Source organism: Tribolium castaneum, chromosome 10 (genome assembly GCF_031307605.1).
Source record: "Tribolium castaneum strain GA2 chromosome 10, icTriCast1.1, whole genome shotgun sequence".
Taxonomy (NCBI): domain Eukaryota; kingdom Metazoa; phylum Arthropoda; class Insecta; order Coleoptera; family Tenebrionidae; genus Tribolium; species Tribolium castaneum.
In genome coordinates this window covers 2371859-2398088 of record NC_087403.1, presented here as the reverse complement: position 1 = coordinate 2398088, position 26230 = coordinate 2371859, and the positions used below count along the sequence as shown (strand labels likewise).

Sequence of the window (26230 nt, the reverse complement as noted above, 5' to 3'; positions counted from 1 at the left end):
TAGAACAGTTTGACAAATGGTTACAATATCCATTGTAAAAGATTGCCATTGGTAGCGCAATTTCAGTTTTTTTCAAAACACAACATATCTGTTACTGGCCAAATTTACGATGGATGACAAATAGTGTAAGCTGAAATTTTTTGGAAACTTCTACGATTTTCATTTTTAAAAGACGATCGCATAATTTTTCACTTTTTTCACTTTATCTTCTATTATTATTTTTTCTGAAGCAAATTTTGGTCGCGTATTTTTTACTCAGAGTGTAGGAAAAATGGAAAAAAGTAGGTGAAACGGTTGTGGAAATATGGGAAATTGAGAAACGCTGAATTAGTTTATTTTTGTGTCCTTTTTTTATTGGTAATAAAAAAAAATTTTTGGTCTAACAGTTCTTGTCCTTGTGTTAAAAATTGATGAGCCAGAGAAAGCGCATGAGGGAGAGAAATAGGGAAACTGCTGCATTAAGTTTTAAGTAGCTCCGATACTTGAAAAAATGTGTCTAATTTGCGGTCTCGTAAAACGCCTTATGTTTTTCCAAGAATGGGCCGGTGGGCGCCGGGAGTTTGGTGGTGTGTAGCTGTCGATGGAGCTTTGAGCTTTTCCGGTAAATTGTTTATAAATCAACGCGCTTTTATCGCATTGCGTTTGCAAGCGGAGAGGGAGAGTGAATTATACTCCGGTCCTGTGGCTGAAAGACCGGCGTGGTGCAACATTAGGGGAGTTGCGACGCCTGCAGTACTCACGTGTCTCCTCGGCGCTAACCGCTCCATCGTCCTGCTGCTTCTACTCCCAATCCTGCTGCCGGTCGAGTCCTGTCAGTATCGCGCGCGTCCTTGCAACTTCCAAACTCCAACAAGTGTGAGTGCATCCTTAAACGGTATGTGGATTTTTCTCTCACACACACCACTCCCGAGGACCCTCCAAGGACTCCAATTATTACCACAATGTTGCGTGTTGCGGTTTCTTGCGTTAATTGGTTCCGATTGTTAGGCTTTGTCCTTGGGAACTGTTTAATAATCTCATACAGAGAACAAAAGGTAATTGCGGACCAAGACGTGCCAGGGCAGATAAACGCGCATCAAACGGTTTATCGCCACTTTTAACGATACCAACTGCCGAAACACGTGGGAATAGACGGGCTAGAGCGCCGTTTTTCCAACTTGCAACATCTCATCGCTCCTTATCGACGATTATTGCCAACTTTTGGGCCAGTTTTATGGGCCTGACTCGCAGATTTCACTTATGAATCTCCCGCCCCTTGCCGCCAATATCTCCGATCAAAAACGGAAAATTATTTCTTACGTTTCCTCCCACATTTCTTATCATTTCCACCAAAAATCGTAGCTAAAATTTTCGTAAATAAATAATTTTCAGGATCTCTAATTTGATTTTTTTCTGTTGGAATTGGACCGCAACAAAATATCACAAAAACAAATTTTTACAATAGTTTCGAGAAGTGGGCCAAGGGTAAGGTGATCTTTTAATCACCGTAAAATTAGCTTTTTCAAGCACGGTGTTTATTGTTCATGTAAAATTTGTCTCATTTTTTGGAGCTTTTCAAAATATTCAACGTTTCATGAATGATCACAGGGATTTAGGGGGTTTACTTTGATTGATGGACTTTTGGGCTACTTAAGTCGTGATTTATATCTTCTTTACAAGAAAAAATAGACAGATTTACAAATTCACAGTGTGTTTTTTTATACACTGACCAGAATTTTAATACATACTCGAAATTTTGCGGTTTTGGAATTACATACTTGCTTATCCTTATGCCTGGCTCCAGTAGTTCTTTTATTCGAGTGTTTTGTTCATTCTATTATCCGATTACATTAAGGCTTTTAGACAAAGTCGATTAAAAGGGAATCTAATCTAATTGCGGGACGTGTCTATGAATAGATTTTTGCTCGCAATAGCGTAGACTTTTTTCATCTGATCGTGTGGCTTTTAGCTAATTACTAATTACTTCGTAGCATTTGTTACAATATAGTTTCATATCTGGTCGAAGAATCGTATTAATGTTAATTAAATAATTGCTAAATTAGAGCGGTCAGTTGTTCTTGTTTTGGCGTTTGAGCAGTGTTTTACGTAGTAATTACTGCGTATATATATTTATAAAGACGAAGTGTTCTTGTAAACCAGAACAGATTCACAATGCTGAAGTTGGCGACTTGAATGGAATTTTAGATCGCCTCCTATTAGACTCACTACTTCTGTATACGCAGCGTAATAAGCCTGAATTTTATAAATGTGTCCATCTGAAGGCTATTCGCCGGGAAATAAAGAAGGAAATAAGATTTTAATAATAAAAGAATTTGCCGTGATTTAGCAAAAGTCGGTCCATTTTGGGGTAACACTCTATAACCGCATTCCGCAAGTTGCATTTGAAGACGCTTCTTTGCGCCATATTTGAGTATAAATATTCCAAAAGGGTGACTTTGTATCCAGAATAGGAAATTCCCGACGCAAAACTGGAACGTTTCAACCCGTCCAGACGGCGATGCTTTATTCATTACAATTTTTATTTATCTGTAGATCTTTGCGCCCTTTGTCGCATTTTTGTGGTGCAACCTTCAATATGCCGAAGTTGCGGAAAAACTCGGATGGCTCACTTTTATTTTCCAGTTGATTTATTGCTGGAAAATTAAAAACAAGAGAGCGGAAAAGTATTTCAGGCTTTTTTAGCTTTTCCCGGAATATAAGTGAAGTGTATGTTGTAATCATGTTCAACGAAAAGCGGCCTCAAATGAAATAACGTTAAAAGAGAAACCTGAAAGGTTGCGTTATTCCTGAAATTCACTTGTGCGCGCTGTAATAAATTTTATTTAAGGTCCAAGATGAGTAATTAGAAATGTACACTTGGAACAACTTGGACTTGCTTCAGTTCACACAAAACTGGACTTTTCACGCTTTTGTGCAGCGCTGCGTTATAGATCTTTGTGCCCGTTTATTTCATAAGCGCCTAATTTACCCGGATTTGTTACTGACTCGGCTAATTGCAGGATTTACTCAACTAACGCAGACATTCCCTGCTAGCTTATTCTTTAATGCGCCAAGCCGTCACTAATTTTACGCCTCATTTACATTTTCTATTAAATATTACGAAATAATTATAGCCCGGTTGATGTACCGAAAACCAAAATAGTTGTCGGCATTGTTTGTGAGCACAAAAGATAAGTTTCATTGTTTTCGGGTAATTGTGGTGACATTTTAATTTTTCCCTGTAAAACATCTTCGTTTACCGACTTCAAGGCTAAAAATGCAGGTTTTGACACTATTCTAAATAGAGAACTTATTACTGGAGTGACGTTTTGAACCGGCGAAGGCACTTTACAAAATTGATTGATGATTCCATTTGCGCTAATTCCGTACTTTTTTGGTCGAATCTCGTGATATTCTGCGAAATGTAGGCCGCGTGTTTCGAGTGCGGGCTAATAAAATGTTCCCTTGAAATTTTGTATCTTGTTCATTACATTAAAGATACCGTAGCGAAACAATTGAGTTACTTTTACGGCCTTATTTTAAACCAAATATTCAGAATATATGCTGTAGCAATAAAAGTTAATTAACTTGATTTTTTGTAACTTAATTAAAGGTAACAACTCGAAAATTCGAAGCAATTTAGTTGAGGTTTCGCATCCCTTTTAGTTAGCTGTTTGTGAAGTTCGGATTTGGGAGCAAATTCGAAACATTTATAAAACGCACACACGCACCTTTCTCAGCAGTTTGTTTTAAAGTGTTTGCACAACCCTTTCATAAGGGCATGTTCTTTCGGCAAATTAGGATGTAGGGGATTACGGTCTCAAATAAAAATTCAACCACTTGACCAACTCATCTGTTGATATAATAAACCTCTCTGAATGGCGATCAAAAGCTCGAAATAATCCCCTGCACCAATGTGCATAACCCGGAAAGGGCGGAGTTGGGAGAGTAATTGACGGATTTTGGCTAACGACGCTCGCACTGGCGATTCTTTCATTTGTGGAACCCACGCCTAAACGGCTCTTGTAGAACGGACTAATAGAAGAGTGTGAACTCCATTCATTCCGTCATGAAAACACTTCACCTCCACATATTTCCCAAACTTGTACAATAGAGATGGACCCCAGCTTTCCCGCCCAAGCTTGGTATGTTTAACATCACTACAACTATGCTCATTGTAATATTTCACGCTTGTGTTATTTTTGCGTCGCTTGTATTCGCTTCATACATTTTTTAAACTTTGGCTAAAATGCATTAGCTCTCCCGGAAAGCTGCGAAATGCACTTCTTTAAAGTCATGTAGGGTGTCAATTAAACGAACAAATTTTACATTTCATGCAGGGCGACAAAAGCTTCCCGTTTTTAGCTCCTCGACACAAAGGCTTGGACGAGGAGCCAAATAAATTGTACACTGGATTCTGTGTATTGTAACAACTTTTCACAATCACCAAAATCTATAAACGCAAACATGCCATTAAATAATTACATTAAATGTTTTGTGAAAAAAAAAAACGTTTATATTATGTAGTGACACTGTTTTTTCACGTCTCTTTTAGTTGTTTTACTCGCTTAATATAAAATAATTATTCCAACTGCTACTTTTAAGATTGAGAACACACTAATGCTTTAACTTGTAGTCCCAGCAGTTGGAATACGAACCTAGTAAAGTGTTCTAAGACGAAATTCTTGGCGAGACGTTTGTTGGCGAGCAAAGGTGTTCATTATGTTTAACAAAGGCTCCACTATCTTAACAAGTGCTCTTGTGACAAAAGCTCCAACTTGTAAACTCGTGTTTATTATATTATATCGAGTTTAGCATCTGTGAAATATTTCGATTAAGTCCCTTTTATTAGATTTCTAAATCGAATCTGCGCTAAAATGTTAATTGTTTTATTACAGTTTGCAAGTCTTGTTAATCGGGATCATTTGTTCACAAACGCTCAAAACGAGGAAATTATTACGTCCCACGTTATTATTTATCGATTTTGCGTCTTCAAGTTTTAATAAAGTTAGCTGACTCACGTTGAATTAGTAGCTTTAAAAGGAGTAATAATTACTAATGCAAACATAATGAACGGCAATAGGATAATGAAATGAAGTTATTAAAATTTTAGTTAATCAGCAAGGGGCGGTTACGGGATAATACAATACACAGTGGTGTTCACTCCTATTTATTATTAGGCGTTTAAGTGCGCTAGACCTAATCGATTCAATTCCAGTTTCAATTTGCTTAATTTATTATGATTGCGAACAACAGGTTGCTGCGTCTTTTTGGACAAAAGCCACTTCCTGCGCTCCACTCGTCAGCACTTCTACTTTGTATTCTACTATTTCCACATTTGCTGCAGCTTATTGATACATATTTTCATATGTAAGCCATCGTCAGCGAAAGTCTAAACAGCTTAAAATGCAAATTTTTTTATCGATGAGTTAGACACGCGGAGATGTTTGCCCCTGTGCCACGTTTTTAGCCATAATCTCATAAATAACAGAAATAAATAAGTGTGCAGAGGGTAAAAAGGGCACACGAATTCAACATATTACATTATCATAAGATGTCGACAAAGTAACAACAAAGTTTCCGCAAGACCTGAATAAGTTAAACGGCACGCAAGGGAGGCTCATTGCTACGATTCCTCCAAAAATGCAAATTTTGTTGCAAACTTTCAAACGTACAAAAATTTTCATTAAAATCATTGTCCAGAAACTGGCTTTAATCCTTCCGTTGCTTTTGTATGTGAAATATCAAAGCGTTGGGTATTTGTCGCCAATTGTTGACGACACAAATAAAACTGTTTGATCTGGTGTGAATAAAACAGAATGAAAAACCGATGAGCTATCATTTCCGCGGCCTGAGCCAATATTTAAAGCCAAACGTGAAGTTGACTCGATCTCGGCTTATCAGGCTTATTACGAGTGTTGGGGGTTGGAGTGTTTGTCTCAGTTCAGGCAAATGAGCTTTTCCCGATTTGGAGCTTCGAATGCTCATGCTTTACGTTCGAGTGCGCCTGCATTTTTCTGGTAGCGACGAATTTCAAGGCACTTTCCAAGGGCAAGCCTAAATTACACTTACGCTTTAGTGGTTATAGAACTTCATTTCTCTCGTCCTTGGGCTCGGTGAGATCGATAAATTCTCACCGAAATGCTACATCTCAAAACCTGACAAAAGTCATAAATTTCGCTTAAAAAAGAGCCAATCTACATGACGAGGTCTTTAGCAAACCGCAATGCGACAATGGGTGGTCTTCCTGCTGGTATTGCGAAGGTTGCCGGTTTTTCCATGAAAAAAATTTAGATTTTTTAACGAAGCGCGAAGTTATCTGGTACATTTTTACCAGAGGCGGTCCACGATAAAAAATTTAAATGCGTCATTTATGTTTTTACGCTACTCCTGAATTATGTAACAACTGTAAAAAGTTTATACAGGGCGCTAGACCAGGATTTATGACTGGCGTTTATTTACCTTTACAAAATTTTTAACCACTGGTCCTGCATGGCAGTGCGTAAAATATGCACTGCATTTGTCAAAACCGAAAGGATGGAAGTGACGAAAACAGCAAGATAACAGGAGCGGGTGAATACCTAACAAAAATATTGCATTTTCATTGGTTATTCATACGCGCTGTACCGCAAGAGATAAATATGGGAAAGCTGTCCGTGTTGTGCTTGCGTTTGGTATTAACCGTCCGTAAACGTAAACAATAACTCCTGCAACTAGTATTGAACTATCGGATCTTTATTACCATTGACTGAGACGCTAAATAAACAACGGTTTATGTATAAAAAACGGACGATATATTGGATATTTGTCCGGCAATATGTGAATAATGAGAGGATCAAGTTGAGGTGTGATCGCAATAAGGGCTGTTTCCATTCGAGTCGAATTCGGTTCATAAATCCGCTTAAATGTAGGTCTGGTTATAAACGCGGATCTCGCTATTTAGAAACCATCCGCATAATTGTGGTTTTGGACCGAAATCCCGATCTCTCCCCATTATCAAACAGTCAATACAAAAGTTTATCAGTCATTTAGTCAGTTTTTGCCCCACAAATGCAAAATTAATTAACGCGTGAACCTGCCAAATTAGACTAATTTATAGTACGGTTCAATCTGGCTTGTTCAGACGCTATAAACTTGCCAAGTTTGGTAGTTTCTTGCAGATTGTTACCACAGCTGTTTTATATTTATTTGGCGGAAAAATAACGGAAATGTCCAATTGTTAACGATTGGAGAAAAAACGTTTTTCAGTGGCAGACAGGGCAGCAGTAAAAACCTTCGTTCACTTTTAATGAAAGCAACAATTGGATGATTTTAGCTGAAAAACCATTTACACGTCCATTGTGCATTTATTTTGGATGAATCATGTTGCTAGTCCATTTGGGAGCGCTTTTTTAGCAAAAAATACCCTCAAATTTTTGTAAAATAATTAAAGCTGAGCTACCAATAGCGAGTTTTTTGCATTTTTTCTTATTTGTGTGTTCTGGTGAAACCGCCATCCAACTGCGGCAGTATTGAATTTTTTGCGGTGAGGATGCTCTCACATTTGAAGAGACCCTTGTTGAGCAAGGGAGTCAGGGATCTGATCTTAGTTATCCTCTCCTATTCTAGTCACATATCCTTGACTGCGGCAATGACTCTAAGGACTCATCGTTGGATAAATTCTCGTTGAGGAGCATCCATATTAACTGATTTCATTAAGATACTGATCTGGCGATTTGGTTGCGCGTGTTTTGGGTGAAAATCGCGTTAATATTCCACTGTTGCGGGAGTAATGCGATTTTGCGGGCGGTCTATTGACCAATCTTTATTTCATATTCTTCATCAAGCGCAATTTGTAATTCCGTTTCGGTAATTTTCAAATAAATCATTTCGCATCAAGCGATAAAATTTTAATTAAAATTCGCCCAAACACCGTTTTAAAACCGCGTTGCAGGTAACGACTCAGATTTAATCATGGTTTTGCACTACATCTAGGCTAATTCAACTTTTTTAATTAAATTACTAATTTTATCACGTTGTTAGGAAAAATGTTTCGTGTTTGCAGGGCAAGGGATGAACAAGGATGTATAGTGTGGTGGCGCACCAAAATTACAGAAAGCGTGACCGTTCACCTCGACCACAGAGCGAAAGCTCGCCAACAGGTGGCCACACTGACTCGCACAGGAAACTGTCGTTCTACCAGCGCATCTACAGATACGTCAAGCAGCAATTTCAGCAGGAAAAAGGTAAGCTCAAAGCTGTGAACCAAAGCTTCCGCTACCAGCGAGAAGGGGGCGCGCCTTCTAAGTTTGAATCGATACAAATTTAATAGACCCTGTTTTAATTTTAATTTATTTTTCAATTTTAATAACACAAAATTGATTTAAACAAGGGATTGTGTATGTTCAGGTGGGCTTTATTTCGGAAATTAGAGAACGCCAAGATCGGGTTAGACCTTAATGTGATAATCGATATTTAGTCAAAGGTAATTAATGGCTTTGATATTTGTTTCACTATAGACTTATCGCTTTGTGCTCTGCTACAAGATACGTGCATTAGACAGGTAATTATCCTGATTATAAGAAACAATAATTGGTACTTAGATTTTGCCTTTGTTGTTATCTGAAATTACGAAACATGAGAAAATTCACAATTTGGATAATTATTATTGCTCACAATCTAGGGAAATGTAAAAGACAGATAAGCGATAACTTGCTATTTTTAGTAATAACCGTTTTGTTGTTCCTGTTGCGAGTACATTTTAAACTTGTCAAGATAATCCATACGTGCTTAATAAAAATTTTAATTAATTTAACAAATTAAATTGTGAATGAAAACTAAATGGACTGCTACTTTTTAAAGTTGTCAGAGCAGGAATAATAAAGCTACGGTTGCTGGAACTTATCTACCACATTGCTCTATTTAAATTTATTGCTTCTAAGGGGTGCTGAAGTTTACTGTCACTAGGAGTTCGGAAAAAATCCGATCCATTAAAATCAGAAATTTAATCGGTGTAGATGTCTTTTTAGAGCAATGATCAATGTCGGGGTAATTTGACCACGAAGGACATTGCATTATTCATTGGGAAAAAGTCGGGAAAGACTATAAAAAGCGAACTAAAGTCAGAGATTGATATCTGGCGTAAGGGTCACAAATCTGTTAGTTTCTCATCGAATAAATTTTTCACTAAGTAAACTGGAGTTATCACGTGCTATAATCGATCCTCCGTGGAATAAAAAGTATGGGATTAAAAACCTAGATGTTTCGCGGAAATTTGCCGGCGGTGTATTTGTATGAAGCAAAGCTATCAGATGTGCGTCTCTATTTATAACATGTTTTGCGTCTGAGTCTAGATCGAGATTACATTGTCTTCAATAATGCTCGATATATTTAGAAAAATGAGGAATGGATAATCATTCGAACTAAAGTTAGTAAGTACGCTGCAAGCAAAACCGGCTGAGATCCGGTCAATTATCGGCAAACAATCACGAGAGTGACTAGAAAATGTGTGAAATGTACCACCGGGATGAAATAATTGACTTTTCGTCGTGGATCGGTAGAAATCGGAGGTACAAAGCTCACTGAAGCTTTGCGTAGATGTACGGGCGAGATCGCAGTAGACTGCGTAGCTATGTTTAAGAGCTGGTGTAGTCACACGTTGTTCTGCATCCTCCGACCCCTGCGCTAAACTGGACGCATTTCCAGTGCACATTGATCCCACACAGAGACCATAAACACGTGCTTTTCTCTAATCGCGACATACTTTTCACTTAAGTCACAACACATGTAACATGTTTGGCGGAAATAAGAAAGGTAAGTCTAGATGTGACCACACGTAACAAACCAGCTTGTCCGAACTGGTTCTCAACTAAAAAACAAGACTGACATCTCGCACTAACGTGCTTGCCAGTTTTATTGCGCTCTAAAAATAAAGGTATTATAATTAAATGAATAAAATCAATTTCTCTAATGCCTCGTCGCTGAAATTTTATGAAAAATGCAGCAAACGTGGATACTAAATATTTATTATTCTGCATTTGGTTGCAAATAATAAAAATATTTACGAATTAAAAATGGTGGAGGCGCCGGGTTAGCACAAATACATAAAACAAAATGCACACGTTCTTTACGTTTATTTAATTCCCAGTACGAATTAAATGATTACTAAAACACGAAACGGTCAATAAAATTCGAAATAGTCAATAAAAAAATTAGTATAGCATTATTTGGCACCAACAATAGTGCGTACCATCAATTAATTATTAACTAATTTTTTGGCTTTACGTTAATAAATTAACTATTAATAAATAATTAATATTATTTACAGTCTTGTTCTTAAGCGCTCAGGGATTTTGGATCAGTTTTATTGATAGTGCACTTTTACGCTAAATCTTGCGCTTTGAGCAAAGTTTGTGTTAATTGCAATTTATCTATTACCAGTGTGGTGTTTATTATTTACACGCAAAGTTCCAAAACTTGTTGACACTAAATTTCATAGCGCAGAAGGTGCCACAAAACATCGCAAGTTTTTACCGCAGTTATTTATTTGTGGTAGTAAGTATAATGAGATGACGTTATTTACAACGTAAAGCACCATGTTGTACCAAATCAATCATGATTTTGGCTCAAAAAATTCAAACGTAGAGAATGATGTGTGAAAAAATGGTGGAGGCGCCGGGCTAGCCCGCTATTTAGTGACACGTGGCGCGCCCATCTAACAACCTTTCACGTAAACCTTTAGATAAATTTTCGGAAAGACCTAAAAATGACGAAATTATGCTGAGCTAGTTCAGATAATTCTATTGGACAAGGCGAGCAAATCCGGTTCATTTTTCGCTGAGCTTCAGTTGAAGCAAGTTGATAAAGGCAGCGCTTGAATATCGATAACGTTGAAATACTGCAGTAGACAATGAGAGAAAGGGGGAATTGCTGGGTAAATATTGATTATAATATAAAGTTAATTACCACAATGATAGTGTGCTTAACAGTTAAGTTAATTGTGAAAATTGAAACCGAGTGGCTGGATTAATCCCCGTCTAGCGTAAAAAGTGTAGGCAATTAGGTAACGCAGTTATTATCGTATTAGGCGTGCCTATAATCTGGCGAATACCAGCGGGGAAATGTAACAAAGTTAATAAACTGGGTTTGCCAAAAGTGGAAATTTGTTATTGATGCGGAAAGGCCGCACATTTTTGTGCTTTCATCAGTTGTTCCTAACAAGATACATAAATTGCAGCGCCTATTATTCGCTAAATTGACATAATAATAGTGATTACATTTCAGTTCTATTCATACCGATGGAAAATAAATATTGACGTTCCAATTGAACCGCATCCAATTTTGGCGCATGTTTAGATTTTAAATTTTCAAAATGAATATTGTAATTTAACGGTAAATGACACAAACTTGTGCCTTTGCTCGAGTGCCCTTTCTCTGAATAAATAAGTCACCGGGCTCAGTGAAGGCCACTTTTAAGTTAAGTAAGACTGCGCCGTCGGGGATTATCTGAAAAATCAAGTTGGATACGCAGGGGCGAAAATGGCGGTTTAATGGACCATTTGAATAACGTTGTAATTACAGCATTAGGTGTGAAACTGAGCTCCCTCTCCAATCTGGTAAAACACAGAGCAAACATAGTAAACCAGACCTGATGAAACGTAGTTCTCAGACAAGTTGGAGTTTCTGGCTGACAGAACTAATATAACTTTAGAAAATCCCCATTAATCGCGACACAAAAAGTGCGTTAAGCGCAAACATTTTTTAATTAAAATATTCATTAGCACGGTAATTATAACATAATACGATCTGGTAAAACACGAAAGCAGACGTAATGGAGGTAATAAACCAGAAAGGATTCGTTGCGGAGAAGTTACAAATTCGCTTTATTTGAATGTGCACTCGACACCTCTTAGAATTTTTCAACTTGGACTCATTAAGACACATAAATCCTCGCAGATTTTGTGCAGAGAACACAAAAAGTGCATTAGGGCTTTGTAAGGTATTTACTGTTTAAACTCGAATGGCATTTAAATATTGCTCGTTCCCGACACTAATACATGTTCCCAGGAATAGCTTGTTGGAATTTCGGATGCTTTAATGGCACACGTACCCCATAGATATTGCGTGAGCTACGCCCCGAGGGCTGACAATGCACACTTTTATTTCGCTCGTGCGACCCTGGCCGCTCTCATCCACACAACTCAACTTTCCAATCAAACTTTCCGAAATTGCGATACGAAAATAGTCGTTCTAACTAATTTGCAAGAAACCGCTCCAATATTTGCACTCACACTAAATTCACAGTTAAAAGTTTCCAGATTTAACGTGTACTTTGCCACGGTAAATCTTAATACAGTTTGACAAGATCGACTCCGTATAAAGTAGTTTTATTATTACTCAGACTCCTGTGCAATTTATTAAAGAAAATCGAGCTGACATTTAAACAAATCGAATTGTTAGTATTAATAAAAACCGGCTTAGTGATGTCACTCAAAGGAATGCGGCGTTTTGATTGATTCATTTGAATATAAATTGACACTCAGCTGTCCCATTAAAATTACATCATAATTTATCGTCTAAAAATCGTTTCCTCAGCTTCGTGGCTCACATGTACGACCACTTTCGAGTAATTATTGTCTTGTGTGTTCATAATTCATTAGCAAATAGGTGAAGTTGTGATCAATTAATCAATATTTTGAGTGTCGGTGACGTTTTGGCGGAGGAAATGTTGAACGCGAAAAGTGGTGTTTCATTCACAAAAAACTTATCTACACATAACGTTTTATGGTGATCAATCATATCTCTGTAAGTATTCTCTTTAACATTTTTTATTCCGCTGAACGCTGAGGGGCTGCATTTGTATGGACTTTTGTCAGATATGTCACGAAAGTTGTTGGTGGAAATTAATCAGTGCGATTATAAAATTCCAAAAGAAACAATTTGCACATACTTTACATTATCAGGTGCGAGTGTGCGAACTGAATAGGAATGGTGTCACGTTTTATATGTTTGTCTTTTTATTCCGACAGTTTTAATTGTGTTAATTCATGATAGAAGTTTTCTTAGCAGGGGAAGTATATTTTCTTAATAAACTAGTCCAAGGCTTGCAAATTCCACCTCACAAACTCAAATAAATTACGAGGCTTTGTGCAGCCGCCGAAAGTTTAACTTTATTAACTGACTGTACAACACATTTAATAAATTCACTTTTCTAGTTGAAATGATCAGCCAGAGGAATGTTTATTCCAAAACCTTTCAATCATTTGCCCACCGATAAATGTTTGGTTTAATTAATCAAGCGGCTATTGGATTCCGTCTTGAGTGAAATAAATGTTCGGTGAAGCTAGTTTATGCTTGTATGTTTAGGACCTTACTTAATTTAAAAGACAGGACAATATTGATGGCCTTTTTTAAGTAAACTTTCCACCATAAAACTCAGGAATGAAAAAACAAAGGAAACTGCTATTTATTAAGAAAATAAATTAACTTGTTTTACATAAAACTAATTACGCAAATAAAAATCATCCGGAATTTATGAGGTGCTGTAATATATCTCCCGAATTTTTTTATTCAAAATTCTCGCTGTTTTGAGTAACCTACAAGATTTATGACCCTGCTTGATATTCATAAATGTGCACTCAAAACTGATGAAAACAAACCAGTGTAAGTAGTGGTCTGCTGCAGCTTCAATACTCCCGGACATGATTACTTTTATTTTCGATTTATTGCATCGTGAATCGAGAAGTTTGATTTATGCTCCAGAGTTCTGGCCAACATGGAAATCTGGATTTAAATAATACACAAGTATTTTGATAGCTTTTTTATTTGTCAAAAGTACAAAAGTATCTACAGTCTTAACAGCTTAGGAGATTGAGTCCGAACATTTTTCCCAGTTCGTGCTGGTCGCTTTTTTTTGGTTTTTTCTTCAACGGGTCGTAAAAATTCGGCGGGGGGTTGTTGGACCACGGTTGGAGCTCTACAACGAACAGTTTTCGTGCCATTGGTGCCAAACTGTTTCGTTGGTCCTTGGCGCTCAATCGTCATCAGCAAACCCGGATTCAAAATCTCGTCTCGTTGTCTCTGACGTTCGGCAACCAATTCTTCCTGAATTGTTCTTCGCAAGACTGGATCTCCGTGACTGACTTCCCTCCACAGGCCGTCAGTTCGAACCACGTTCAAGAGAGATGAAGGGTCCAAGAACCTGAAACAAACATAGATTAGTAAAATAAATACAATTAAAATAAAAATAACTTACCGAAAAATGGTGGACCACATCTCCACCGGCAGACGGAGCTTCGGCAGGGCGAAATTCGCAGCGACGAGGAAAGGAAACACTTGGTACATCTTGGAAAGCTAGGAATAAACTGATTTACTGGCTCCGAGCAGCGGTATATATACTGCCTCGAGCGGCCTCCCACTCCGGTTAAGCGGAGTGGTGGACCAATTGCAGCAGAGAGGAGTGGGGACGCTGGTGTCTCCCAACTACTCAACTCACAAAAGTTATTTTATTGAAATTAAATAACGTAGAGCAATAACTCGGCTGCGAATATGACGCCAAAAGTTGTTTCGTTAACGCACATTTAACCCACATCAATCGTTCCTGTTTGAAAACCCTTTCAACTTCCATGATCTGACGAAAGTTTGATGATTATGATCGAATCTGGCAGGGCTACGTCTCGAGCTCTATATACCGAAATACGAGGACTAGTACACCTGCGTTGAGAGGCTTTTATGACTACTAAAACCTTTTATATTAAAAAAGCATTCAGTTGGTATAAACTCATTTCTATATTCGACTCGGAGAAATCGTACACTTTTTATTGCTGTTGAATATTTACGGAGAAAACTTAGTTCGTACTTAAGATCAGTCTCAAACGTCTAAAATAATTTACGACTCTTCAATTCTAAAGAATTTAAAACTTCTGCCGTTTTTGTGACACCGCCTTATTAATTTTTTGCAATTAACGTGCAGTTCCTAATTGCAGAATGATGTATATGAGAGAATAAAAGAGCTTTTGAGGCAGCTACCGAAATTTTGCCCTCATTCGGGACAAATAAACACAATTTCACTGTTCGTTAAAGGGTTTTTGAATATTAAATCACAATTATCAAGCGATTCAACCCGCTATGGTCAAACTGTAAACTAGTTTTCCTAAAAAGAATCAGCAAAAAGAAAGATATTGGGCCGTATTAGTTTATACATCAATACTTTTATAACGAACAATAAGAGCGTTGGGCAAATAGCCAAACAGCTAATCGGACTGCTAAACATTAATATAAAACGACTGCTAACAACGCAGTCAAGGATTAAACAAACAGTTTTTCTAATTTGACGGATTGAAAGCTCCACTGCAGGTTAATAAGTATAACAAACATTCAATCATATTTTTTAAACGCAGACGCACGTGTTATTTTCACATTCAGTTCTATTTGTTAAATAATGCCCTTTTAAATTAAACATTAAAAAGCTTGAAAAATAGATCTTTTGTGAACTTAATTTTACGAGATTTATTTAAAGCACCTGTTATTCCTTTGTCGAAAATATTAATATTAATATAGCACCTGAACAGGTGTACACGACATATAATCTCTTTATTGATCCGGGGGTGGATATACGTGAAATAACAATATTAAATATGAATAGAAAAATATTTACAACACTTTGGAAAATTACATAAACAGAAGCTTCGACAATTTCTAATTTTCTGCAACCGTGTGAATAAATGAAAAATTTTTGTGACAATTGACCAAACATTTGATAAAGCTGGGATTTTATAGCGGATAAAGCCATACAATCTATTTTAGTTTTTTGCGTTTGTCTGACAGGCTCCTTCAGTTTCGACAAACTTATCATTTTCAACGGCTCCCCAATTTGTTGTTTCATGACACAATTTTGATGAGTGTATTTTTATCACAAGCCGCATAGGCTGTCCATTATTCACTTATATAGTCACTTTTATGTGTTACTTTCATAGGAACAAAAAACTTTAAACATATCATTTCATGCGTTCAAAGTGCGGCGAGAAAATTCATTTCTGTCACAGGCTGCTAAAATAGTCATACAAATCCTGCTAATGTTGCAGAACGTTAAATTTAATTACACATGCACACACAATTTTTTGTTATTATGGCTTTTGTTATGGGTTTCACCTGTTCGGCTCTATTCGTACCCATATGACTTTTATCACAGTGAACGAAAATAATTTATTAATAATTTGCGTTACACAGCAAATTGCTGGTAAGGAGTTTAGAAAACCATATGAATGTTGTATGTGATCGAAAATATCACAAAACTTCTTCCTATTAATATTTAAATAGACTAGTACTTTTGAAGCGAAGTAAATGCATCGCCTTTAAATTTTTTGAAATAAAGGTAATAAGGCATTCTATTACCATAGAACTCAAGTCGCTATTTCTTGATAAATGGTTCAAACCTAAACAAAATCGCCCAATAAGCATTCGTAGGCTCTATTTAGGTTTTAAAAGCTTGCCGTGATGAAGCCAGTTGAAAATATTAAGTTATGTCTGAAATAAAACAGCAAGGATTATCACCCATTTGGAAAAACAAAAGCGGAGATTAATTGGTTTTAACTCGTCATCTGGTATTTTTATTTAGCGTAATAAAAGATTGTCAGATTACATTAAGCCGAAAATGCGAAAGCGCTCAAATTACCCAAATAGAATAAAAACAAGTCAAGTTTGATTTTGTGAAAATACGGTTCCAAAGCAGCTGTTTGTACAAATCGATTTTAAAACGAGTTTAAATTCAGTTGTCGAATCAAAACAAACAGCGTCAATAATTGTTATAAGGGCTTCAAATTTGTGTTATTTCTCTTCAGAACAGAGCGAGTTTCAACAAAAGCTTTTTTATCGATTTCGACCCGTTCAATGACTTCACTCTTTGTTATTGTAATGTTTAACCGTACATTCTTAAATTCAGCCGAGCAGTTAAAAAAGTTTCAGGCCATAAATATGAGATCCTTGCAAAAGCAATGTTTAAATTTTGCATAAATTTTAAAGTAGCTATAGCAACAATGCCATTATCGCAGTAAAGTTGTTTATGGCCTCCTTCTGGTGCAATTTGCATGGATATGTTAAGTCGTTACAGTACGTGAATAAAAGTAAAAATCAGTTTCATTCAAGAGTTATCACGACCAAATCTCAGCAGACCCGTTTGAAAGCAGAGGAAATAAAAGTCGATTTTATAAATTAGTCGCTGGGGCACACGTAAAATACGGTCTAAATTCACCGAAATAATTAATTTTTTCCTTAACCGGGACACAAGAAATTGACGACGTTTATAAATTAATTTTTTGAAAATTGTACCAAAATCGATGCGCCCAGTCATCTCAGCCATGTAGGCCACCAATGCAGCAGTTCGACTTTTGCCTCTGCGAAATGCCTGTTTCCGGACACAGTTATGCCGTTTCGCAATACCAACTTTATGTGGACCTCCGGCTACGTCCGACGTAATGGCCAACTCAACTTTTCTCGAGGGAAAACGGCCGCTTATTGCACATTCTGAAAACCAACTTTTGTCCTTCAAACAAATTCCAAAATCGCAAGTTTTTCCTTTGTTTATAGCGCACGGTAAAGTTGCAGAGAGGAGATAGGGAAAGTAACACGAAAAAGACATTTAATGTGTTTAAGAAATTTATTTTCGTCCCTAACACAACTTTTTACAATTATTTTCCTTATGTACAAAAATATTTACAATTCTACAGTCTTAACAATTTACGAGGACGAGTTTGAGAATTTTTCTCGCTGGGTTGCAGTCCTCCATTGCGCCGTCGTTTGGCGGGTCGTAAAAATTCCACGGGTGGTTGTTGGACCACTGTTGGAGCCCTGCACCGGACCGTTTTCGTGCCGTTGGTTCCGAACATTTCCGCTGGTCCTTTGCGCTCGACCGTCATCAGCAAACCCGGATTCAGAATCTCTTGTCGTTGTCTTCGACGTTCGGCAACCAGTTCTTCTTGGATTGTTCTTCGCAAGACAGGATCCCCGTGACTGACTTCCCTCCACAGGCCATCAGTTCGAACAACGTTCAGAAGGGACGAAGGGTCTAAAAACCTGAAACAAGCATAGATTAGTAAAATACATACAAACAAAATAAAAATAACTTACCGAAAAATGGTGGACCACATCTCCACGGGCAGACGGAGCTTCGGCAGGGCGAAATTCGCAGCGACGAGGAAAGGAAACACTTGGTACATCGTGGAAAGCTAGGAATAAACTGATTTTTGGGTGCAGCGGCCGCTGTTTATATACAGCGTCCCCTTCCACTTTAGAAAGTTGAAGAACTGGTAGTGGTAGGGTGGGGTGATGGGCAGTGGGGTGGGAGTGGGAGCAAGCTTTGCTTATCCGACCGGTATCAAAGGCTGATTTTTTTCGAGGTCATAAAGCATTTAAAAATGACATGTTCTTAAAATACGACGTGTTTTCATTTAAAGCAAAGCAAGTGCTTGGAATTAATTAACTTCTGTATCTCAAAAGACATATTTAAGGAGTATAATACTTCAAAGATTTTTTTAATTCATTTCGTTTAAACAAGACTTGTTAAATATTTGTTCGCTCGACTTTTACAGTATTAAATTTATTCGAAGGGTTAATTATTAAATGCTGAAAGTTACAAAATATCGGAGCGGAGTTTGTGTAATTTTTTGTTATTGTAATCAATCGCTATCCTTGCGTTCTAACTGCTTCGTTCTGTTTATGAAAACGAGATCTCATTTTCTTTCTTCCGGTATGTTTCCTTGTTCTGTTTGCTACAGAAGATTTTAAATTACTCGAACAAAGCCAAGCAAGAAGAAAAATCGACGTAGTTAGAGAAATAAATTATACAAGAACAACAAAAACTGCGGTCTCACGTTTAAGTAGAGAAGTTTTAAATTCTGTATGCAAAAAATGGGCATGACGGTCATAATTGGCTTATCTTAGTGCGAAATGAGCACAAAGCGCTTTGGTGCAGTAATACCAACTTTGGACATATATTCCAATAATAAGCTGCCAAAGCCGACTACAATGCCATACTGGATGTTTTGTGGCAAACTTTTCAAGTAAATTCACTCTTTTGACAGAGTGCTTTATTATCGATTTAGTTTAGGAGATTTTGCCACATTTTCACTGATTTATACTTTCTCAGACTTAATCACCGGGAAATCCGGCTAAGACTTATTTGCCAAACAAAACTTCATACCTTGAATTCTAGAAAAAGAAAAAATTTGCGGCAATATTTGTGCCGTCATCGTACATCATTGAACTAATCTTTACTTCTCCCTGCGTCTTTCCTGCCGACAGTTTACGCCATCATCTGTTCCGAACGGCTATGCTCCATTTATATCTTCTACAACACTAATTTCTTTATTTAAGGAGACTCTAACCGCGGTTTTCACATCTCTGCTGCCGTAAATCAATAGGCAAAAATCACCAAATTGCCCAGGCACATAAATGTCTCAAATGCCTCCAGCGAAATCACGTTATAACCTGCTGCAACACAAATGTATTATTAACCAACCTGCAGTCGTGCAACATTCGTAATCATCGCCATACATATTTAAATCACAATAGCATTCTGTGGGGCAGAGTTTAAGGCTAATGGGGACGACAGAGTTAAACCAAGTGTGCGACAAAGACAAGTAGTAATGAAATTTATTTTTCTATTTTTAGCGATATTTGTAGTTCAATTTTAAATCGAAAAATAGAATTGAGTCTTTTAAATAATTCTAATTTGAGACATCGTAAAGAAATATTAACGAATATTTTAAAAAACGTTATGTTTCACCTTTACGTTCATCTCTTTTTCTCTCAAAACAAAAAGTACATTTACAATTTGGGGCTTTTACGTACATTTACATTTTTGCCGCATTATTTTCTTATTTCTCTCAATTTTATGCTCCGCTTTACGTTTATTCGTCTATGTGTTTTCTCAATCTCTTATTTTAGTTTACGTGTTGTTTCCTTACCTTTTCTATACTTTTTTCATAGAAAAATTCTTACACCTGATCCGGGGTTTGAACCCCCGACCTCCAGAGTCGTAAGTGGCGCTTATACCACTGGGCCACGAGGCCCCAGGTGCTGACCGTCTTTTGCAGATATTTTAACACAAACTTTTTAAATAAATCAACATTACAAACTAAATAATTGCAATAATTCACATAAAACGCAAATACTTTCAGTTCAAAAGTCGGAGACTTAATTCGAGAAAGCATTTTTTCCACTTTTTTCAATTTAACTCTAATTTTTCATCAGATTCTATCAAAACATACCGGGCGTATAAGTCAACTAAAGTTTGAAGTTATATTTTACCTTTACGTTCATCTCTTTTTCTCTCAAAACAAAAAGTACATTTACAATTTGGGGCCTTGACGTACATTTACATTTTTGCCGCATTATTTTTTTATTTCTCTCAATTTTATGCTCCGCTTTACGTTTATTCGTCTATGTGTTCTCTCAATCTCTTATTTTAGTTTACGTGTTGTTTCCTTACCTTTTCTATACTTTTTTTCATAGAAAAATTCTTACACCTGATCCGGGGTTTGAACCCCCGACCTCCAGAGTCGTAAGTGGCGCTTATACCACTGGGCCACGAGGCCCCAGGTGCTGACCGTCTTTTGCAGATATTTTAACACAAACTTTTTAAATAAATCAACATTACAAACTAAATAATTGCAATAATTCACATAAAACGCAAATACTTCCAGTTCAAAAGTCGGCGAATTAGCTCAAAAAGAATTTTCTTCCACTTTTTTTCTATTTAATTCTCTAATTTTTCATCAGATTCCATCAAAACATACCGGGCGTATGAGTCAACTAAAGTTTGAAGTTATATTTCACCTTTACGTTTATCTCTTTTTCTCTCAAAACAAAAAGTACATTTACAATTTGGGGCCTTTACGTACATTTACATTTTTGCCGCATTATTTTCTTATTTCTCTCAATTTTATGCTCCGCTTTACGTTTATTCGTCTGTGTGTTCTCTCAATCTCTTATTTTAGTTTACGTGTTGTTTCCTTACCTTTTCTATACTTTTTTTCATAGAAAAATTCTTACACCTGATCCGGGGTTCGAACCCCCGACCTCCACCGTCGTAAGTGGCGCTTATACCACTGGGCCACGAGGCCCCAGGTGCTGACCGTCTTTTGCAGATATTTTAACACAAACTTTTTAAATAAATCAACATTACAAACTAAATAATTGCAATAATTCACATAAAACGCAAATTCTTGCAGTTCAAAAGTCGGCGAATTAGCTCAAAAAGAATTTTCTTCCACTTTTTTTCAATTTAATTCTCTAATTTTTCATCAGATTCCATCAAAACATACCGGGCGTATGAATCAACTAAAGTTTGAAGTTATATTTCACCTTTACGTTCATCTCTTTTTCTCTCAAAACAAAAAGTACATATACAATTTGGGGCCTTTACGTACATTTACATTTTTGCCGCATTATTTTCTTATTTCTCTCAATTTTATGCTCCGCTTTACTTTTATTCGTCTATGTGTTCTCTCAATCTCTTATTTTAGTTTACGTGTTGTTTCCTTACCTTTTCTACACTTTTTTTCATAGAAAAATTCTTACACCTGATCCGGGGTTCGAACCCCCGACCTCCACCGTCGTAAGTGGCGCTTATACCACTGGGCCACGAGGCCCTAGGTGCCGACCGTCTTTTGCAGATATTTTAACACAAACTTTTTAAATAAATCAACATTACAAACTAAATAATTGCAATAATTCACATAAAACGCCAATACTTTCAGTTCAAAAGTCGAAGAATTAGCTCAAAAAGAATTTTCTTCCACTTTTTTTCAATTTAATTCTCTAATTTTTCATTAGATTCCATCAAAACATACCGGGCGTATGAGTCAACTAAAGTTTGAAGTTATATTTCACCTTTACGTTCATCTCTTTTTCTCTCAAAACAAAAAGTACATATACAATTTGGGGCCTTTACGTACATTTACATTTTTGCCGCATTATTTTCTTATTTCTCTCAATTTTATGCTCCGCTTTACTTTTATTCGTCTATGTGTTCTCTCAATCTCTTATTTTAGTTTACGTGTTGTTTCCTTACCTTTTCTACACTTTTTTTCATAGAAAAATTCTTACACCTGATCCGGGGTTCGAACCCCCGACCTCCACCGCCGTAAGTGGCGCTTATACCACTGGGCCACGAGGCCCCAGGTGCTGACCGTCTTTTGCAGATATTTTAACACAAACTTTTTAAATAAATCAACATTACAAACTAAATAATTGCAATAATTTACATAAAACGCAAATACTTTCAGTTCAAAAGTCGGAGAATTAACTCGAGAAAGCATTTTTTTCCACTTTTTTCAATTTAACTCTAATTTTTCATCAGATTCTATCAAAACATACCGAGCGTATAAGTCAACTAAAGTTTGAAGCTATATTTTACCTTAACGTACATCTCTTTTTCTCTCAAAACAAAAAGTACATTTACAATTTGGGGCCTTTACGTACATTTACATTTTTGTCGCATTATTTTCTTATTTCTCTCAATTTTATGCTCCGCTTTACGTTTATTCGTCTATGTGTTCTCTCAGTCTCTTATTTTAGTTTACGTGTTGTTTCCTTACCTTTTCTATACTTTTTTTCATAGAAAAATTCTTACACCTGATCCGGGGTTCGAACCCCCGACCTCCACCGTCGTAAGTGGCGCTTATACCACTGGGCCACGAGGCCCCAGGTGCTGACCGTCTTTTGCAGATATTTTAACACAAACTTTTTAAATAAATCAACATTACAAACTAAATAATTGCAATAATTCACATAAAACGCCAATACTTTCAGTTCAAAAGTCGAAGAATTAACTCGAGAAAGCATTTTGTTCCACTTTTTTCAATTTAACTCTAATTTTTCATCAGATTCTATCAAAACATACCAAGCGTATAAGTCAACTAAAGTTTGAAGTTATATTTTACCTTTACGTTCATCTCTTTTTCTCTCAAAACAAAAAGTACATTTACAATTTGATGCCTTTACGTACATTTACATTTTTGCCGCATTATTTTCTTATTTCTCTCAATTTTATGCTCCGCTTTACGTTTATTCGTCTATGTGTTTTCTCAATCTCTTATTTTAGTTTACGTGTTGTTTCCTTACCTTTTCTATACTTTTTTCATAGAAAAATTCTTACACCTGATCCGGGGTTTGAACCCCCGACCTCCAGAGTCGTAAGTGGCGCTTATACCACTGGGCCACGAGGCCCCAGGTGCTGACCGTCTTTTGCAGATATTTTAACACAAACTTTTTAAATAAATCAACATTACAAACTAAATAATTGCAATAATTCACATAAAACGCAAATACTTTCAGTTCAAAAGTCGGAGACTTAATTCGAGAAAGCATTTTTTCCACTTTTTTCAATTTAACTCTAATTTTTTATCAGATTCTATCAAAACATACCGGGCGTATAAGTCAACTAAAGTTTGAAGTTATATTTTACCTTTACGTTCATCTCTTTTTCTCTCAAAACAAAAAGTACATTTACAATTTGGGGCCTTGACGTACATTTACATTTTTGCCGCATTATTTTTTTATTTCTCTCAATTTTATGCTCCGCTTTCCGTTTATTCGTCTATATGTTCTCTCAATCTCTTATTTTAGTTTACGTGTTGTTTCCTTACCTTTTCTATACTTTTTTTCATAGAAAAATTCTTATACCTGATCCGGGGTTCGAACCCCCGACCTCCACCGTCGTAAGTGGCGCTTATACCACTGGGCCACGAGGCCCCAGATGCTGACCGTCTTTTGCAGATATTTTAACACAAACTTTCTAAATAAATCAACATTACAAACTAAATAATTGCAATAATTCACATAAAACGCAAATACTTTCAGTTCAAAAGTCGGAGAATTAACTCGAGAAAGCATTTTTTCCACTTTTTTCAATTTAACTCTAATTTTTCATCAGATTTTATAAAAACATACCGAGCGTATAAGTCAACTAAAGTTTGAAGTTATATTTTACCTTTACGTTCATCTCTTTTTCTCTCAAAACAAAAAGTACATTTACAATTTGGGGCTTTTACGTACATTTACATTTTTGCTGCATTATTTTCTTATTTCTCTCAGTTTTATGCTCTGCTTTACGTATATACGTCTATATGCTCTCTAAATCTCTTATTTTTGTTTATGTGTTGTTTCACTTACCTTTTCTACACTTTTTTTCATAGAAAAATTCTTACACCTGATCCGGGGTTCGAACCCCCGACCTCCACCGTCGTAAGTGGCGCTTATACCACTGGGCCACGAGGCCCCAGATGCTGACCGTCTTTTGCAGATATTTTAACACAAACTTTCTAAATAAATCAACATTACAAACTAAATAATTGCAATAATTCACATAAAACGCAAATACTTTCAGTTCAAAAGTCAGAGAATTAACTCGAGAAAGCATTTTTTCCACTATTTTCAATTTAACTCTAATTTTTCATCAGATTCTATCAAAACATACCATGCGTATAAGCCAACTAAAGTTTGAAGTTATATTTACCTTTACGTTCATCTCTTTTTCTCTCAAAACAAAAAGTACATTTACAATTTGGGGCCTTTACGTACATTTACATTTTTGCCGCATTATTTTCTTATTTCTCTCAATTTTATACTCCGCTTTACGTTTATTCGTCTATGTGTTCTCTCAATCTCATATTTTAGTTTACGTGTTGTTTCCTTACCTTTTCTATACTTTTTTTCATAGAAAAATTCTTACACCTGATCCGGGGTTCGAACCCCCGACCTCCACCGTCGTAAGTGGCGCTTATACCACTGGGCCACGAGGCCCCAGGTGCTGACCGTCTTTTGCAGATATTTTAACACAAACTTTTTAAATAAATCAACATTACAAACTAAATAATTGCAATAATTCACATAAAACGCAAATACTTTCAGTTCAAAAGTCGGAGAATTAACTCGAGAAAGCATTTTTTCCACTATTTTCAATTTAACTCTAATTTTTCATCAGATTCTATCAAAACATACCGAGCGTATAAGCCAACTAAAGTTTGAAGTTATATTTTACCTTTACGTTCATCTCTTTTTCTCTCAAAACAAAAAGTACATTTACAATTTGGGGCCTTTACGTACATTTACATTTTTGCCGCATTATTTTCTTATTTCTCTCAATTTTATGCTCCGCTTTACGTTTATTCGTCTATGTGTTCTCTCGTCTCTTATTTTAGTTTACGTGTTGTTTCCTTACCTTTTCTATACTTTTTTTCATAGAAAAATTCTTACACCTGATCCGGGGTTCGAACCCCCGACCTCCACCGTCGTAAGTGGCGCTTATACCACTGGGCCACGAGGCCCCAGGTGCTGACCGTCTTTTGCAAATATTTTAACACAAACTTTTTAAATAAATCAACATTACAAACTAAATAATTGCAATAATTCACATAAAACGCAAATACTTTCAGTTCAAAAGTCGGAGAATTAACTCGAGAAAGCATTTTTCCACTATTTTCAATTTAACTCTAATTTTTCATCAGATTCTATCAAAACATACCGAGCGTATAAGTCAACTAAAGTTTGAAGTTATATTTTACCTTTACGTTCATCTCTTTTTCTCTCAAAACAAAAAGTACATTTACAATTTGGGGCCTTTACGTACATTTACATTTTTCCGCATTATTTTCTTATTTCTCTCAATTTTATGCTCCGCTTTACGTTTTATTCGTCTATGTGTTCTCTCAGTCTCTTATTTTAGTTTACGTGTTGTTTCCTTACCTTTTCTATACTTTTTTTCATAGAAAAATTCTTACACCTGATCCGGGGTTCGAACCCCCGACCTCCACCGTCGTAAGTGGCGCTTATACCACTGAGCCACGAGGCCCCAGGTGCTGACCGTCTTTTGCAGATATTTTAACACAAACTTTTTAAATAAATCAACATTACAAACTAAATAATTGCAATAATTCACATAAAACGCAAATACTTTCAGTACAAAAGTCGGCGAATTTTGATTGTTGATTTTACGATTTTAAAATTGTTTTTACCTTTTTTGTGACTTTCAGCATGTTTTTGACCGAAAATGGACATAATTTCTCCAAAAATCACCAAATTTGTGTATTTTCTAGTCAAAAATAGTGGCCGTATTAAATATTTTCGTTTAATTTTTTTTATAATTTGAGAAGTAAGTCATCTAAGGATTCAACGCTAAAGTTTAAAGTTATGTTTCACCTTTACGTTTATAAAAAGATAATAGAAAAATAAATTTCGCACCGTCTTGCGGCTTAGAAACACACTAAAACATGTT

General features: G+C 36.3%; 3 protein-coding genes across 6 annotated transcripts in view; 1 reads left to right on the top strand and 2 right to left on the bottom strand.

Moving 5' to 3' along the window:
• Positions 1-742: 742 nt before the first annotated feature.
• The window catches only part of LOC657688 (Kv channel-interacting protein 4), a 58265-nt gene continuing 32777 nt past the window's right edge, over positions 743-26230 (top strand). Inside the window, exons 1-2 of one of the 2 annotated variants that reach the window (XM_015977634.2) lie at positions 743-874; positions 8024-8204. In XM_015977634.2, the coding sequence (XP_015833120.1) occupies positions 8042-8204 (163 nt within the window). In that variant the 5' untranslated portion in view covers positions 743-874; positions 8024-8041. Of the gene's footprint in view, positions 875-8023; positions 8205-9597; positions 9772-26230 lie in introns of those variants that run through there. The other variant, XM_008201835.3, reaches the window with a different exon arrangement.
• Positions 13795-14323, bottom strand: LOC103314824 (hypothetical protein). Its single transcript, XM_008201834.3, has 2 exons — positions 14213-14323; positions 13795-14158 (listed from the first exon to the last, which is right to left on the bottom strand). The coding sequence occupies exons 1-2, from the start codon at positions 14299-14301 to the stop codon at positions 13804-13806; spliced, it is 444 nt and encodes a 147-aa protein (XP_008200056.1). The 5' UTR covers positions 14302-14323; the 3' UTR covers positions 13795-13803.
• On the bottom strand, positions 17607-19513 carry LOC107397476 (uncharacterized). 3 transcript variants are annotated; one of them, XM_064359461.1, is made up of 3 exons: positions 19154-19513; positions 18082-18179; positions 17607-18027 (listed from the first exon to the last, which is right to left on the bottom strand). In XM_064359461.1, exons 2-3 carry the CDS (start codon positions 18168-18170, stop codon positions 17676-17678), a joined length of 441 nt encoding a protein of 146 aa, XP_064215531.1. In that variant the 5' UTR covers positions 18171-18179; positions 19154-19513; the 3' UTR covers positions 17607-17675. The 3 variants fall into 3 exon arrangements, with proteins under 3 accessions (XP_064215531.1, XP_064215532.1, XP_015833147.1); XM_064359462.1 differs by having other exon boundaries at positions 18082-19308; positions 19350-19513; XM_015977661.2 differs by having other exon boundaries at positions 18082-19300; positions 19350-19513.

Excerpts from the sequence above, each read along its gene's own strand:
- LOC107397476 (XM_064359461.1), bottom strand. The coding sequence starts at position 18,170 with ATGTACCAAGTGTTTCCTTTCCTCGTCGCTGCGAATTTCGCCCTGCCG. Across the intron at positions 18,028-18,081 it reads ATGTGGTCCACCATTTTTCG|GTTTTTAGACCCTTCGTCCC; the intron begins GTAAGTTATTTT and ends TGCTTGTTTCAG.
- LOC103314824 (XM_008201834.3), bottom strand. The coding sequence starts at position 14,301 with ATGTACCAAGTGTTTCCTTTCCTCGTCGCTGCGAATTTCGCCCTGCCG. Across the intron at positions 14,159-14,212 it reads ATGTGGTCCACCATTTTTCG|GTTCTTGGACCCTTCATCTC; the intron begins GTAAGTTATTTT and ends TGTTTGTTTCAG.